Source organism: Mustela putorius, unplaced genomic scaffold (genome assembly GCF_011764305.1).
Source record: "Mustela putorius furo isolate JIRA1106 unplaced genomic scaffold, ASM1176430v1.1 tig00003858_pilon_pilon_pilon, whole genome shotgun sequence".
NCBI lineage: Eukaryota > Metazoa > Chordata > Mammalia > Carnivora > Mustelidae > Mustela > Mustela putorius.
The window spans coordinates 39,314,212-39,331,936 of NW_025422010.1; the positions used below are offsets into that span (position 1 = coordinate 39,314,212).

Consider the following 17,725-nt stretch of genomic DNA (forward strand, 5'->3'; position numbering starts at 1 on the left):
TCCATGTTGATGCAAAAGTTGGGTATTCATCCTTTCTGATGGCTGCATAATATTCCATTGTGTATATGAACCACATCTTCATCCATTCATCTGTTGAAGGGCATCTCGGCTCCTTCCATAGTTTGGCTATTATGGACATTGCTGCTGTGAGCATTAGTGTGCATGTGCCCCTTCTTCTCCTTACATCTGTGTCTTTGGGATAAATGTCCAGTAGTGCAATTGCTGGGTCATAGGGTAGCTCTATTAAATAAACAAATAAATTTTGGGGAAAAAAAAATTGGCAGTAAGGTGATGCATGGAAAGGAGAATCTGATAGAAGTCATAGCTGGGTATGGAGACCCTCTCATTCTTCTGCTGTGTGCAGGAGGAACAGCCAGCTAGTAAATGGAGCTGAATAATTGCATGAGTGCCCTGGAGATCTAGAAATGTAGGCGCCTCACAGGCTCCGGCCACCATCCAGCCCCCGGCTCCCCTGGCAAGGGCAGAGGCACTTTGCTGGGTGCCAGCCGGCTTCTTGGCTCTACATCCAGGGACGGTCTACCGCAAAGGGTGCCCCCAAGAGGCTCTGGGGTCACTGGGAGTTTGGGCTCTCATTGGTGCCTTTTGTCTGACTATTTACCAAACGAAAACGCTGTGGGCTCAGAGCACAGCGCCGAGGGACGTTGTGTCCCGGACTTGCCATCTTGGCTTCTCTCTTTGTGGGGGGTCAGGAGGAGAGGAAGGAAAGAATGAGAACAAGTTTCTTCCCCGTGCTCTCTTCCACTTAGAAAACCTCAGCTCAGGATGCAGGAGACAATCAGGGCAGTCCTCGCCTGCACACTTACCGACACCTGCTGAGTGTGGGCGCTCCGTCCGCCTGGATGCACGTTGTGTGTAAAGCTAAGCTGCCCGTAGACAAGCAGAGAGCAAGCAGCCGTCCAAATGAAATGGTGCTGGAAGAATTTCTGAGTCAAATGACACATATTTAGAAACACCTACGAATGCAGTCGTAGAAAAAAAAATACTGAAATTCTGACATGACACATCACTTTGTTCTCTTCTTCACCATGACCTTCAACTAGCTCGTATCTCTAGCCTTTCCGGAAAGAGATCTGTTGTGAATAAAGACAACCGTTAAGATCCTGACCTTATTGTCTAGTATCTCCCAGCCCACGTGGGATGGTGCGGCATAAAATATGTTTTTAATAAAAGCCGCTACCAAGCTGTGGGAGAGCCGGGGTGGACGGTCGCCTGTCTAGGGAGGAACAGGGGCCTAAGTTGCTGTCAGTACCCCGAAGTACGGCCTGGACAGCAGTCTGCTGGGAAAGTGGAGGAACAAAAGCCCAGTGTGAGCATGTGGCCAGAGTGGGTAGAGAGGGGGAGAGAGAACTTTCCCGGGGCCAAGATTCTATGGAGAAACGCAGAGGAGGGAAAATTCTGCACACGTTCCGTTGTGATGGAGCCAGATGGAGGGCCGACGAAGTTCAGAGAGCCAGCCCGGGACAGGGGGGCGCTGGGCGCTGGGGGGCACTCTAACAACGTGTGGATGGCCAAGTTGATTAAATTAATCAGTGAATTGATGAAAGGCAAACAAAAGGATCAGACGCTGGAAATATGGAACAGTGCTGAAGGACATCAAAGTACAAACTTTGGTGTTAGACTTTGGACAAGTTATTTAAACTCTGTGAGCCTCAGGTTCCTTATCTGCAAAATGGGGATAATGGCATTTACCCTCCTAGGACTTTTGCAATGGTTGAATGACCAACGGGAATAACTTGGTTTGCACAGTGCTCAGCACATACAGTGAGCCCTCAACCGCTCGTGCCATTCTTATCATGATCATCCCTATTGCTATGACGGATGGTGGCCCATTTGCATAAGGAACTCCTGGAAGCTGATGTGCTTCCTTTCATTCCCATACCAGGCCCTATGTCCTCCTGGGATTCATTTTCTTTCAGGGTGAACTAGGAGCTTACTTGAGGCTTATTTTACCAGGACAAAATGTTGGAGGGAGATTTCCCTGAAGTTCAGAACTGTAATCATGAACCCCAACCTCTGGTCGCCCTCCTAGGTCCCTGACATGCACAGGCTGAGCGGCAGGAAGCAGGAGCAGGGGCTCCCTAGGCCTGGGAACTCTGTGGTTTGGCGGGTGTCCAGTAGGGGGAGCCAGCGAGTCGGGGTTGCCTTGGGGACCTCTGACAAGGGCCATCAGCAATTCCAGGACGGGGGGAGGTCCAGGTGAAAGACCAGAACATCAGCACAGCTCTCTGGGTTGTTTGGTTTTTGCTTTAGTTTTAGTTTTTGTTTTTGTTTTAATTGTGCGCTCCAGGAAGTGCACCTGAGTTAGAGTCCCGCCATCACAGAGCAAGCCACAAATACTGAATTTTAAGAAGAATGAGAGAAGATATGGACTTTTCACTTGAATTTTAGATTCCTCTGCTATGGAATGTTTGCCTCCTGTCCAGTAAAAGGCAGCAGGCTTTGTCCTGGGATCCTCACCTGGAAAGAAGGACATTTTAGGGAAGCATTTATATGTTTGTTTCCTCCTCACTGGGAAAAAGGGCAGGTCGGTTTCCAGAAAATGAACTGCATTACACCTTGCCCTCACCACCCGCACACCACACCCCTCAGGGCTTTGCTGGATTCTTACGCTGGTGCAGAGGCTGTGTGGAGTCTAAGAGAACGAGAAAATTCCACCCTGGAAGCAGTCCCTTTGCTCTCTGAGTCTACAGTGTAGCAACTTCACCCTCAGTTTTTAGTTTTAAGTGGTACCATGTTGGTCTTTTTTAGTTAGAAATATTCACCAAAGTATTTCAGGGTGAGGGTGGGAGCTAGAACAGGAGGGGAAGAAAAAGACGAACTTGCAGGATTGTCCCTGGGTCCAGACCTTGGAACGCCACAGGAAAATGGCAAAGCTGCTGGCACCAAATCAAGAACAGAGTGGGGCAGGGGGAAGAGGGAGAAGGAGAGGAGAGAAACATCAGCAGAGAGAGACACAGAGAGAGAGACTGAGCGAGGAAGAGAAAGAGACAGACAGACAGATATCAGGTGCAGGACAGGGGACTGGTCCTTGGTAATGCTTTGGCCGGGGCTCCTGAAGTGGGAGGAGAAAGCAGAGGGCACGGATATGCCGAGCCGGGTTCTGAGTATGAAACTGCCAGGTGCCTCCTCCCAGCACTATCTGCTCCCGAGCACCCTCCCTCTTACTAGAGCCTAGCCGCCCTTTATCAGCCAGAGCCTGCTGCCCCCGGGAAGCCAGCCGGCGCGTGAGTACCCTCCTCAGCTCTCTTCATTTCCAACTGTCCCATTACCAGCTTGTCTGCTTACTCCTAACTGTTGCTCCTGCACCCTCTTCTTTTTTTTAATGGAGAAATATGCCACAGATGGTTGCAATTGAGTGGAAGCAGCAAAGTCAGAATCCTGGAAGGCTGGAAAGCAATTTACCAAAGCCGCGGGCTTCTTGCTAAAGCCTGCAAGCCATGTCCTTTGCTCATGATTTCTGAAACAGGGTGCAAGCCCCACCTGAGCTCTGTGTGCAAGAGGGGTTCGAGCAAGGGGTCCACTTTACGTGCCAAATGACTCTGGGTTCACCCAGGCTGGACAGGAGTTTCAAACCGTGAAATAGTTGAGTGAAGTTAGAGACGTATCAATAGGACTCCAAAAAAAAAAAAAAAAATAGGGTACAGGGAATGGCCCTTTCCAAATGTGGTTCTGCACCCCTCCCTGAGTGTGGCACTGAAGGGAGCGTGCTTGCTACCCACCGGGACAACCTGGGATCCAGCCCCGGCAGCTTCTTTGCAGCTGCATTTTCTGGTGTGGAATTCAGACCCCAAGGCTTCTGGGAGTGGTGCCTTCTGAGGACAGAAGTGTTTTCACCAGGAGACACGAGTACCTGACAGCATTGTCTTTGTTTCTGCTTACAGCTTTAAAGAAAACTGAGCACCTCCCACCACTTCGAACCCAAAACTACCTACAATAAAGACTATTGTAAGTACCAAATAAATGTCAATACTGAAATTCTGTTTATGAGTAAGAGCGTTTAAATGTTTTCTTCTATGTTTATATCCAAAACTTTGTTTTATTTTTTAAAGTGATGCTTGAGCCACAGAAAATTGAAGACTTTCAGGTCTCTCCAATTGCACAGATTTCTAATGTACGCTGAGTTTTATTGCATGTAAGCAAATAGGGAATGTTGGTTGAATTGAAATCCTGATATTGACTCACATTAGAATAAGTACTGCTTTGTTCCACTAATGACTTGGGTTATGAAAGGTGATTTCTGACTCTTGCTGGAAAGCTCACCAGGTGCTGCTTCCAGAATATTCCTGCGATGTTCACTTTAGCACCTATGGGCTTGTTGTGGATGTGTCAGTGGCACAAAAGAATGAGGCTCACTTTGAGGTACATGTCTGTTTGTCAGAAGAGTTCCTGCTTCCAGCAAGGGCATAGGGTGAAAGTAGAGGTGGCAGGGTCCTTGGCTATTGTTCGCCCCCACCCCAGAGTTATTTCAAGGCAGCCATGAAGACAAGCCTGTGTGCATTATGTCACAAAGCCCTGACGCGCACTGCAGACCCCGTCACTCGGGAGCTGCTCCTTCACTGTTTACTTGAATAGAATCTCGGGAGGCAGTAATGTGCTTGGCGCCAAGAAGACAAAGATCCCCTGTTGCATAAAGCTGACTCTGCCCAGGAGACTTGGATAGTCTCCACTCTGAACCTCAGTTTCCTCTTCTATAAAGTGAAGGCTTGAGCTATGTACTCTTTACAAGCTCACCTGGATTCCAAATATTTCTCTCTGGGCTCTAAGAAAATACGATGCTGAGGTCAAGGATATTGCCTTCCTAGATGTGTGTCATTTTGGTGATGGAGGGAAATGGGAGTTTGCAGAGACCGAAGGGGGTTAACACCTACACGGAGGGAACGTGACAGTCCCTGTTTGTCTCTTTTTTTTTTATTTTCCTTTTAAAAAAAAACTGCATATAAAATGAGAGTCTTACCACTGGTTTTCCTTAATGCTCTTCTTTATCAAACAAACAAAAATATGTAATGCAACCCACAGACATTTCTGTTGTACTTAACTAGCCAGCTAGTTTAACCATGAATAAACACATACACGCACCATTTTTTCCCCCTAAGACATGTCAATAATATTTTCCACAGTTGTGGATTTTTCAAGGCAAGCCAGTAAAAGAAAGTAAAAATTAAATAAAGGAGGGACAAAAAAAAAAAAAAAAAAAAGCGCACACAACTTTTCCGGAACTTGTGAAGGAAGAATGATATCTTCGAATGCAAGGGAGGATTTTTGTTTTTTGCTGTTTTTTTTTTTTTTTAATAAAACTTACAAAAAGTTGCCACACTTGTTGACTTCAACTAAGAATTGTTTATCATCAACAAGGTGATATCCAGTATTTAACAGTTCTTGTTCCGATACAAGAAAAAATGTCACTGAGCAGCCTCTCAGACTGGGCTCCTGCTGTGCATGAAGACAGTGGCTTGTTTCTTATTACAGAAAATAGAGCCCACCCCAGGCCTTTGTAAAGAACAAGGCCGCGGGAAATTGTTGCATTGGTGTTGGCCCCTTAACAGTCTGCCTGCAGCAGGTCAGAGCCTGAAGCCCGCCCTTCACTGGGTGAATCGAAGCCCTGCGGCCAGGCTTCAGCTCTGCTAGCCTCCCTCTGGTAGAGAAACAGCACCAGGTTTACTATCTTTCTTCTTTCTTTTCTTTTTTAAGTAAAGTAAAATGCACATCCCATGTCTGTAGTGAGCTCACTGTCCCTCCTTGCTGCTGGAGAAGCCTGCCTTGTCCCTTGGCCGTCTCCATCTGGGGTCATGGCCGGGTTCCCAGGACTCCTTGGGGGCACTCCTGCCTCCCTCCATCCTGCATTTCCCAGGCTCATCCTGCTAATTCATGTCTTTTTGCCCTTTGTCAAGTATGGAGAGAAAGGAAGGATGAATGGACAGTCTTTGATTGGCGCCGCTGGGGACGCCCCTCGTGGTCCTCTTTGGAAGGACCCTTGTGGAGATGAGGCTGGTGAGGCCGGGCTCCGAGGCTTCGCCTGGCTTGGCATGGTCCGGGCACACGGGCCCTCGGATCAGGTAGGCTCTGTCCATGCAGCCTTTGTCTCGGGGAAGGCGGGCACCTGTGCTCCAAGCTCTGGTGTGGTTTTTCCGAACGGAGCCTGGGAAGTGGGGTCCTTGTGCTCTGCTGAGGGGCGCGGCTGGGGAGCACGCTCGGGAGTCTTGGTCCGGAAAGTCACGCGGCGCTCAACTGGGGTTAGACGGGAGACCATTGACCTACTGCGTTTTGGTAACAGTGGAAAGGCTAGGAAAAGGGCATCTGGGGTTTTCATCTTACCCTGCTGCTACTTATTTAGAGCTTCTTCCCCTTATTTTCTTCTTTTTAGTTAAATTTAATGTCCTAGATTTGAGAAATCAGAGCATCAGTAGAAGTCCCCCGGCTGCATTGTCCTCCTGATCAGAATCCTTTTATTTTATATTTTTAAAAGATTTTATTTATTTATTTGACACACAGAGAGAAATAGCAAGAGAGGGAACAGAAGCAAGGGCAGTGTGTAGAGGGAGAAGCAGGCTTCCTGCTGAGTAGTGAGCCCCATGCAGGGTTCGATCCCAGAACTGTGGGATCATGATCTGAGCCAAAGGCAGACGCTTTAAGCTGAGCCATCCAGGCACCCCTTGATCAGAATTCCCAAAGTTCTCCAAAGAACTGCAAAAGTCACGCGTGATAAAATTCTAGGGTGAACTACAACCTTGAAGTTACTGGTTTCTTGTAACCACTTCTCGTGACTGAGTTCTGGAGCAAGTCTTCAGGATCTGAAGGGCTCCGGAAGCTTCAGTAATTCAGAATAAATGGTTGGTGGGCGGGGTCTGCCACAGCACCAACAGTCTGCTTAACCTGGGAGAGGAGCCCTCTCTCTGGGCCATGATACCGCAACAAACCATCCCAACGTGTGGGTGCTAGAAAGACAAATCACGATAAGCCTTCTATATGCTGGATTGTGGAATCAGACAAAAATAACTCAGTCTTTCTTTCACTTTGGGAGGCTCCCTGAGGAGCTCAGGCCATGCAGGTTCAGAATCACGTCTGACCAGTTACAGTATCAGGTTTGGCATCTGTATCTCCAAAATCTCTGAGTTGATGGTGTATTTAAAACCCTCTAAAATCAATAAATATATGCCGGAAATTTTGAGATCATGAGTTCGTTCACCCTGAAATAACCTATATACCTTATTGTTTCTGTGGTTGATGGAAAAATGAGAGTGTTTGAGTTCGATACTGCCTCTGTAAGAAGGGACCCACTTAGTTGTAGAAAAACCCAAAGCAATTGTGTCTGAGCTTCTGTCCTGGGAAGAAACCTGATGCCTCTCAGGAATGGGTCCTGCTTTGCCAATGAGTCAGTCACTGGAGCTGAGGAAGGAGCTTCCTGAGCAATGTTGTCAGTTATGAGATTTAAGAGGAAGATATATGAAAATAAATGATAGCCATCACTTAGATTATGAAATAAAAGGTAGTTTTTCATAATTATTAAAATTCAAATCGTATGCCATGTTTCACTATGGGGCCAGCTGAGTTCCCCATAGACTAAGTTTTGGTTCCTGACCTCCAGCAGTTTTCAATTGAAGAATTTCTTAATGCCGGGCCACCTGGGTGGCTCAACTACTTAAGCGTCTGACTTCCGTTCAGGTTATGATCCTTGAGTCCTGGGATTGAGCCCTGCATTGGGATCCCAGCTCAGCCAAGAATCTGCTTGTCCCTCTGCCTCTCCCCCAGCTCAAGTTCACACTTGCGCTCCCTCTACCCCCTCCCCCCGCCAAATAATAAACTAAAAATGAAATCTTAAAAAAAAATAAAAATTTCTTTATGCCAAGGTTCATGGGCAATCTCACAAGTGCTAGAGTCTAACACTACTTTGCCAAGACGAAAGGAGCTTGGTCTAGAATTCATTGCATAAATAGCTTCTGCTTTGTGTAATGATTAGTGGTTGGCCATTGTTTAAAAGCAGGACACTTAGTCGGGTAGTGAAATAATGCAATTGAAGTGTGTGGCTACTCAATTAAAAAAAAAAAATCAGTTACCCACACTGATTTTTGTACTGGGATTAATAGAAACCCAAACTAGAGTCAGGATTGCAAAAACTAAAAATTTTGAAAAAGCATAACTTTATTATCTTTTAATAGGTGCTTGTTGGCTATGATAAATGCAACAAGGATGGGGCCAAAACTAGCCATGAGGACCCCTTATTCACAGCCTGGCCACAGGGAGAAGATGAGCTGGTTTATCTGGATAGATTTGGGGTATTACTTTGGTCGTGTCTCCAATGCATGCCTGTGACTTCAACTCTCTATTGGTGCCTTCTGGAGTCTGCTAGTTCTGATGTTTCCCTACTCCACACTTACCTGGCTGTGCTCCCAGACTTTCTTGCACGCTCAAGGTGGTTTGCCAACATCTTTCTCCCCTTGCCTCCCTCTGGGATTATGTCATTGATATTCTTCTTTGGTGTCTACCATCGGCACTGTGAAAACATCTTTGTTGTCTAGAGGGTCCCATTCTGGTGATGTTGGTGCTTTCCTATCACACAGTTATCATGAGAAGTAAAGAGTCTTGTAGTGAATGCAAGTCACGGTTATATCAGTATTTTCCTGAGGCAAGCTTGCTATAATCATGCCTTGTATATTCTTATTTTGTACAATTCTTGTATTACATTTTTTTTGTTTTTCAATAGCTTAGTTCATTTTCACCTTTTCCCGTTTCTATACCTTGTGGAATATGATACTTGACTGTTTTTAAACATTTAAATAATAAATTCCAAAAATAAAGAACATCTGAGGCAGTTGCCCGATGTGGGGACATAGTCAAGCAATCTTTGACTTGGAAAGTGTCTATGAGGGGCTTTACTTAGGCTGTGTCAACACACAGAGACTGTTTTATAAGTAATTCTGCCTTGTCAAACCCTTACAAACAAAACCTTTTTTGTAAGAGAGAAACTTAATTTTAAAAGGCTTCTAGAGACTTCTGGGGAAGATGGCAGAGTAGTAGGAGGACCCTAAGCTCAGCTCCTCCCATGGATGTGACTAGATAACACTCACATATGTGTAAATAACCCAGAAAAGGATCCAGAGGCCGGTAGAACAAACTCCACAACTAAATGTAGAGAAGAGGCCACACTGAAGAGGGTAGAAAGGGCGAAGATGCGGTCAGGAACCAGCAGACCCACAGGTTGGTCCCCATCAGGAGGGAGCCATTCACATGGAGACAGAAGGGAAACAGACCCCCACACCAGGGAACCCACACTGGGAGGCTGAATCCCCATACTATTTGGCTTTGAAAAACCAGAGGGGCTGAATTTCATGAGTTCTCACAACCAGGAGGGCTTAAAACCTGAAATTTTAAAAATCAGTGGGCTTGGCTCTAGGAGAGCAGAGTGGGAGAGAGGACACTGACAGCCCCAGGCTCACTTAAAGAGACAGCACAACAAACAGCCCCATGGAGACCTAGAATAAAAGCAGCAGTTTGAAAATGCCTGGGGCATACAGGAGGGAGAGTTATTTACTCATCTCAGAGCATGTCCTGGAGGGACAAAGATCACTGGGGGCCTCCTCCAGGAAGAAAGGAGTGGCAGGCACCATTCCCCCCCCCATCCCCCCTCCCAGCATAAACACACAGCCACCTTCAGGAACCAGCCCATTGCTGACACTCTCTGTGGAACTTGCTAATTCTGCTTTGCCACTGCTCCACACCCTCCAGACCAACCTGCCTCTGTCTCAGCACTGCAGGACCCCTTTTAGTCAGAGCCCATTCAGGGCAGGGCCACAGGGTTGGCAGGGTTCAAGCAGCCCCAGTTGGGAGGAGCACCACTCCAAAGTGACTCCTGCCCCGGGGGAGACAACCACACACAGCAGTCAGACTGCAGCCCCAGCAGTGGGATTGGGGAAGAGATCTTGGGCCTGACGGCAGGCCCTGCCCACCAACAAAAGCTTCTCAGAAGACAACACAGGGAGAGCAGGCTGTGCTACTGCCTCTCTGGGAAATGCCTGGCTTGACTCAACTCAAACCCAAGGCATCAAAGACTGGCCCACTGTTAATACCAAGAGCAAACCCTTTGCCCACCACAGGCAAAGAAAGTCACTGCAGACAACTGGACTGAAGGAAAAGGCAGCTCAGTCCCCATAGCTGAGTGTGCACAACACACATAGAGGACAGCCCTGGAGCACCAGGTTCTGGGGAACACTGCAGGGCTCTGCAAAACCTCTTCTTCATAAGGCCATTACTTTCCAGTGCAGGAGACAGAGCTGACTTTTCTGACCCAGAGAAACAGATGCAGAGACTTAGACAAAATGAGGAGACAGAGGAATATGTCCCGAATGAAAGAACAGGACAGATCACAGCAAGAGATATAAGTGAAATGGAGATAAATAATGTGCCTGATAGAGAATTTAAAAGAAATGATCATAAAGATACTCACTGAGGAAAGAATGAGGACATCAATGAGACCCTTAATGATGAGACCAAAAAAAAAAAGAACTAATCAGAATTATGAGAACATAATAAATGAAATTTAAAATACACTAGATGGGGTAAATAGCAAACTAGAGGAAGTAGAAGAATGAATCAGTGACCTAGAGGACAGAGTAAAGGAAAGCAATCAAGCTAAGCAGGTTGAAGGGGAAAAAAACGGGCAAAATTAGAACAGACTTAGAGAACTCAGTAATACCAGCAAGCATAATAACATTCACATTATAGGGATCCAGAAGAAGAAGAGAAAGAAAGGGAGGCAGAAATTTCATTTGAAGAAATAAAGCTGAAAATTTCCCATATCTAGAGAAGCAAACAGAAATCCAGATCCAGGAGGACAGAGAGCCCCAACAAAATCAAACCAAGGAAGTTCCCACCATGGCATATAGTAATTAAAATGGCCAAAAGCAGTGATAAAGAGAGAATTTTAAAAGGAGCAGGGGAAAAGAAACCACTTATGTACAAGGGAAGCTTCATAAGGCTATCAGCTGATTTTTCAACAGAAACTTTGCGGGCCAGAAGAGAGTGGCATGATGTATTCAAAGTGCTGAAAGGGTCCTGAAACAAATAATACATTATATGTTAATATTTTAAAAAAGTTCTGAAAGGGAAAAAAAAATCTGCAGGCAAGAATACTCTATCCAGCAAGGCTATCATGCAAAAAAGAAGAGATAAAGACCTTCTGAGACAAACAAAAGATAAGACCACTAAATCAGCCCTAAAAGAAATATTAAAGGAGACTCTTCAAGTGAAAAGGAAGGACCATAAGCAAGAGGAAGGAATGTAGGAAGCACAAAAGCAGTAAAAATAAGAATGTCTGTAAAAATCAGCCAAAGGACTGACAAAATGAAAGGATATAACATATAACACCATATACTTAAAATATGGGGGCAAGTAGAATACAGAAGGGTTCAAATTTAAGTGACCATCAAATCAATAGATACAGACTACTATATACAGATGTTATATACAAACTGAATGGTCACCACAAATCAAAACCCAGTAATAGACATGCAAAAATTAAAGAGAAGGAATTCCAAATATATCACTAAAGAAAACCAACTAATCATGAGAGAACAAGAGAAGACAGTAACGGAGGAGAACTACAACAACAACCATAAAACAAGGAACAAAATGGCAATAAGTACTTACCTATCAATAATTACTGTGAATGTAAATGGACTAAATGCTCCAATCAAAAGACATAGGGTGGCAGAATGGAGAAGAAGAAGACGAAGAGGAGGAGGAGGAAAAGGAGGAAGAGGAGAAGGGAGGAGGTATGGGGGGGGAAGACACATCCATACGCTGCCTATAAGGGACTCGCCTCAGAACTAAACACATTTACAGATTGAAAGTGAAGGGATGGAGAAGCATTTATCATGCAAACGGATGTGAAAAGAAAGCTGGAGTAGCAATACTTAATATCAGACAAAATAAACTTTAAAACAAAGATGATAACAAGAGACAAAAAAAAGAACACTATAATAATAAAGGGAAGAATCCAGCAAGAAGGTGCAACAATTGTAAATATTTATGCATCCAAATTGGAGCACCCAAATACTTAAAACAGTTAGTAACAAACATAAAGGAAATAATTGATTGTAATACAGTAAGAGGAGGGCACGTTAACACCCCACTTAACATCAATGGAGAGATCATCCAAAGAGAAAATCATCAAGGAAACAGTGGCTTTGAATGTCACATTGGATCGGATGGATTTTAATAGAATGAGTCAGAACATTCCATCCTAAAACAGCAGAATACACATTCTTTTAAAGTGCACATGGAACATTCTCCAGTATAGATTACATATTATGCCACAAAACAAGTCTCAACAAATTCAAAAAGACTGAAATCATACCATGCATTTTTTTTCTGACCACAACACTATGAAACTAGAAATCAATTACAAGAAAAAATCTGGAAAGAGCACAAATACATGGAGGTTAAATAACATGCTATTAAGCAATGAATGGATCAACCAAGAAATCAAAGAGTAAATTCAAAAATACACGGAGACAAATGAAATGAAAACACAAGTGTCCAAAATCTTTGGGATGCAAAAGCATTTCTAAGAAGGAAGTTCTTGGCAACACAGGTCAACTCAAGAAGCAAGAAAAATCTCAAATAAGGAACCTAATGTTACACCTAAAGGAGCTAGAAAAAGAACAAACAAAATCCTAATCAATAGAAGGAAGGAAATAATAAAGATCAGAGTAAAAATAAATGATATAAAGATTATAAAAGCAATAGAACAGATTGATGAAACCAGGAGCTGGTTCTTTGAAAAGATAAAAAAAAAAAATTGATAAACCTTTAGCCAGACTCATCAAGAAAAAAGAGAGGATTCAAATAAACAAAATCGTAAAAGAGGAGAAACAACAACTGACACCACAGAGATTTAAAAAATTGTAAGAGAATATTGGGAAAAACTAGAGGCCAACAAAATGGACAAACTAGAAGAAACAGATAAATTCCTAGGAACATCTAACCTCCAAAAACTGTATCAGGAAGAAATAGAAAATATGAACAAGCTGATCATTAGAAATTGAATCAATGATGAAAAACTCCCAACAAACAAAAGTTCAGGACCAGATGGCTTCACAGGTGAATTCTGACAAACATTTAAAGAAGAGTTAATACTTAGTCTTCTCAAACTCTTCCAAAAAATAGAAGAGGAAGGAAAACTTCCAAATTCATTCTAGGAGGCCCAAATTACCCTGATACCAAAACCAGAGATACAAAAAAAAAGAGAACTATAGGCCAATATCTCTGATGAATATAGATGCAAAAGTCCTCAACAAAATATTAGCAAAACAAATCCAACAACACGTTAAAAAAATCATTTACCACAATCAAGTGGGATTTATTCCTACAATGCAAGTGTGGTTCAATAGTTAAAAATAAATCAACATGATACCTCACATCAATAAGAGAAAGGTTAAAAATATATATGATCATTTCAATAGATTCAGAAAAAAAATTTGACAAAGGGCAACATCCATTCATGATAAAAACTCTCAACAAAGTAGGTTTAGAGAGAACATACCTCAATATAATAAAGGCCACATATGAAAAACCCACAGCTAACATCTTCTTGATGGTGAAAAATTGAGAGCTTTCCCCCTAAGATCAGAAACAAGACATGGATGTCCACCCTCATCACTTTCCACAACATAGTAGTGGAAGTCCTAGCCACAACAATCAGTCAACAAAAATAAATAAAAACCATCCAAATTCGTAAGGAAGAAGTAAAACTTTCACTATATGCAGATGATATGATGCTATATATAGAAAACCTGGAAGTTCCCACCAAAAAACTGCTAAAACTGATAAGTGAATTTAGTAAGATCCCAGGATACAAAATCAGTGTACAGAAATCTGTTGCATTTCTATACACCAATAATGAAGCAAGAGAAGTAGAAATTAAGAAAGTAATCCCATTTAAAATTGTACCAATATAATAAAATACCTAGAAATAAGCTTAACCAAGAAGGTGGAAAGCCTATACACTGAAAACTATAAAATACTGATGAAAGAAATGAAAGATGATACAAACAAATGGAAAGATATTCCATGCTCATGGATTGGAAGAACAAATATTGTTAAAATGTCCATACTGCCCAAAGTAATCTACAGATTCAATGCAATCAATAACAAAATACCAAGAGCATTTTTTACAAAAATAGAACAAATAATATTAAAATTTGTATGGAACCACTGAAAACCCAAAATAGCCAGAACAATCTTGAAAAAGAAAAACAAAACTGGAGGTGTCACAATTTCAGATTTCAAATTATACTACAAAGCTGTAGTAATCAAAATAGTATGGTACTGGCACAAAAACAGGATAGAAAGCCTAGAAACAAACCCACAATTATATGGTCAGTTAATCTTCAACGAAAGAGGCAAGAACATGTCATGGGAAAAAAGAGTCTCTTCAACAAATGGTATTGTGAAAACTGGTCAACTACATGCAAAAGAATGAAACTGAACCACTTGCTTACACTGTAACAAAAATAAACTGAAATGGATTAAAGACCTGAATGTGAGACTTGTAACCATAAATATCCTAGAAGAGGCAGGAATTTCTCTGACATTGGCATTTCTAGATCTGTTTCCTGAGGTAAGGGAAGTAAGAGCAAAAATAAGCTATTGGGACTACATCCAAAAAAAAGTTACTGCCCAGCAAAGGAATCAACAAAACTAAAAGACAACCTACTGAATAGAAGATATTTGCAAATGATATAATGGGTAAAGGTTAGTATCCAATATGTATAAAGAACTTCTATGATTCAACACCCATCCCCAAATAATCCAATTAAAAATTATGGACAGAAGATGTGAACAGACATTTCTCCAAAGAAGACATCCAGATAGCCAACAGACACACGAAAAGAGGATCCACATCACTCATCATCAGGGAAATGCAAATCAAAACCACCTCACACCTTTCAGAATGGCCACAACCCAAAACAGAAAAAACAGCAAGTGTTGGTGAGGATGTGGAGGAAAAGGAACCCTCATGCACTATTGGTGGGAAGGCAAACTGATGCAACCACTGTGGAAAACAGTATGGAGGTTCCTCAACAAGCTAAAAATGGAACTTCTCTACGATCCAGTAATTGCACTACTTAGTATTTACCCAAAGAATACAAAAACACCAATTTGAAAGAACATATGACCCCCCCCCAGGTTTATTGCAGCATTATTTACAATAACCAAATTATGGAAGGAGCCCAAGTGTCCACGAATGAATGGATAAAGAAGATATGGGGCACATACAATGGAATATTGTTCAGCCTTAAAAAGGAATGAAATCTTGCTATTTCCAACAACATAGAGCTAGAGAATATAACACTGAGTGAAATAAGACAGTCAGAGAAAGACAAATACCGATTTCACTCACATGTGGAATTTAAGAAACAAAACAAACAAAGGAAAGAAAAAGACACAAACCAAAAGCAGACTCTTAACTGTAGAGAACAAAGTGATGGTTGCCAGAGGGTAGGTGGGTGGGGGATGGGTGACACAGGTGAAGGAGATTAAGGGTACACTTATCATGATGAGCAGTGAGCAAGGTATAGATTTGTTGAATCACTATATTGTATACCTAAAACTAACATAACACTATATGCTAGTTATATTGGAATTACAGTTAAAAACTTAATTAAAAAAAAATAAATTCTCATCTTGGGAAGTAGCTGTTTGGTCTGCATGAGTGAGTGCCATTTTGTAACCTAACATCCAGCTCCTATAACTGACAGCATGAAGCTTAAGTACTTGGTCTTAGCTCTTCCTGTATTATTATTTCAGTCAGTATGTTGAAATGGAATATTTTTCAGTCTTTTTCACTAGACTGGGCTCTCTGAGTGCATACTGTAGGTGCTCAGTGAGTGTTTGTTGAACTAGAAACTGGACCTCATGACACACAAGGCCAGAACCTTCTCATGGTAGCATTAAAGACAATAATGACAAAAGTAGAATGGGATGTGGGTTTGGGGGTGATAATCTCCATGACAATGTTTCAAGAGGAAATGGGTGCTTTCTTAGTCCTCTGGGATGTCATGATACAAATAGATTGCTTTTAAACTCATTCTCTATGGCTAACCGCGAGCAGATGCTGGGCTGGCCAGTCTGCAGTGCTCTGACGTAGGGTGTTTATAAGCTCTGTCCTTTCCTCAAGGAGCCGGAGGAAGAGGTAACCATGGAGGACAGCCCCACTATGGTTAAAATGGACCAGGGTGAAAATCAGGTTTTACCAAGTCCAAGAAGAAGGTGTCTCCCCAAGGCACTTGGCTACATCACTGGTGATATGAAAGAATTCGCCAGCTGGCTTAAAGGTATTTATGTTTCCCTCCGTTGGGGAGATGGGGGAAGTAGCTTCGGGGGAAATAGCTTGCTGGTTCTTCTACTCTTATCTTTCATTATAGTCCCCTTTCTTCTATTGACCTCTCTCCTCTCCAGTTTTCAACTTTTTTTTTTAAAGATTTTTATTTTTTTAAAGATTTATTTATTTATCTGAGAAAGATAGAGAAGAGAAGGCATGAGCAGAAGGAGAAGGAGAGAGTAGACTCCCCGCTGAGCCAGGCTGTGTCAAGGCTGACACAGGGCTTGATCCCACAACTCTGAGATCAGGAGCTACAATCAAGCATTGGATGCTTAACTGACTAAGTTACCCAGGTTGTCCAAGATTTTATTCTTAAGTAATCTCCATACGAAACATGAGGCTCAAACTTAAAATCGCAAAATCAAGAGTAGCACGTTTTACCGACTGAGTCAGCCTGGTGCCCCTAACTTTTTATCTTCTAACCTGCAAGCCTCTTCAGATACTTTTTTTGTGGAGATAGTGCTTAGAGCCAGAGCCCTACTCATATTAAAGGAATGCACCTGGCTCCATCCCATAATTTTAGCCCTTAAAAACTGAAGTTTTACTATTGGTAATTCATTTCTTTAGCTTAAGAGTCTGTACCTCTGAGCATGGTGAATAAGGGCATTCAGTGCTTTTAGGGCACTGGGCATGGAAAGGAACCCCTTGACTTGTCACTTCCTTAGCTCTGCCCGTCTCATCTCTTCCAGACAAACCACAGGTGCTCCAGTTTGTTGACTGGGTCCTTCGGGGCATATCCCAAGTGGTGTTCGTCAGCAACCCCATCAGTGGAATCTTGATTCTGGTGGGACTCCTGGTCCAGAATCCCTGGTGGGCACTTAACGGCTGTGTGGGAACGGTGGTCTCCACCCTGACGGCCCTATTACTTGCTCAGGACAGGTAGGTCCCTCTACCCAAGCCTGCTCTTCTTGCTTCTAAGAATGCAGGAGCCAATCCCTGACTCTGGGCATCAGTGATAAGGCCCCACCCGTCCCAGAAATACCCACCTTCATTTTACAGAACCTGTATTTGTCTTGAATCAGAGGTCAGGGGATTATTTATATATTTTATTCTTTCTCTTTAATCATTTACTAAATCATTCTTCTTTAATGATTAATCAGTTATTTGTCATGAGCATTTTATTTGGGCAAGAACGTATATGAGTTCTTTTTTTTTTTTTTTTTTTAGATTTTATTTATTTATTTGAGAGAGAGAGAGAGTACAAGCAGGGGGAGGAGTAGAGGGAAAGAGAAAGGTCGACGCCCCACTGAGCAGGGAGCCCAAAGTGGGGTTCAATCCCAGGATCCCAAGATAATGACCTGAGCCAAAGGCGTGAGCTTAATAGAC

The 17,725-nt window shown here is 42.9% G+C and overlaps 1 protein-coding gene across 5 annotated transcripts in view; it reads left to right on the plus strand.

The window, feature by feature from the left end:
- Window positions 1-17,725, plus strand: part of SLC14A1 (solute carrier family 14 member 1 (Kidd blood group)) — a 48,158-nt gene that overhangs the window by 15,918 nt on the left and 14,515 nt on the right. Inside the window, exons 1-5 of one of the 5 annotated variants that reach the window (XM_045065583.1) lie at window positions 2,994-3,245; window positions 3,903-3,966; window positions 5,910-6,074; window positions 16,196-16,352; window positions 17,089-17,278. In XM_045065583.1, coding sequence (XP_044921518.1) covers window positions 5,928-6,074; window positions 16,196-16,352; window positions 17,089-17,278 — 494 coding nt within the window. In that variant the 5' untranslated portion in view covers window positions 2,994-3,245; window positions 3,903-3,966; window positions 5,910-5,927. Of the gene's footprint in view, window positions 1-2,993; window positions 3,246-3,902; window positions 3,967-5,909; window positions 6,075-16,195; window positions 16,353-17,088; window positions 17,279-17,725 lie in introns of those variants that run through there. The other 4 variants (XM_013055927.2, XM_045065582.1, XM_013055928.2 and 1 more) reach the window with 4 other exon arrangements.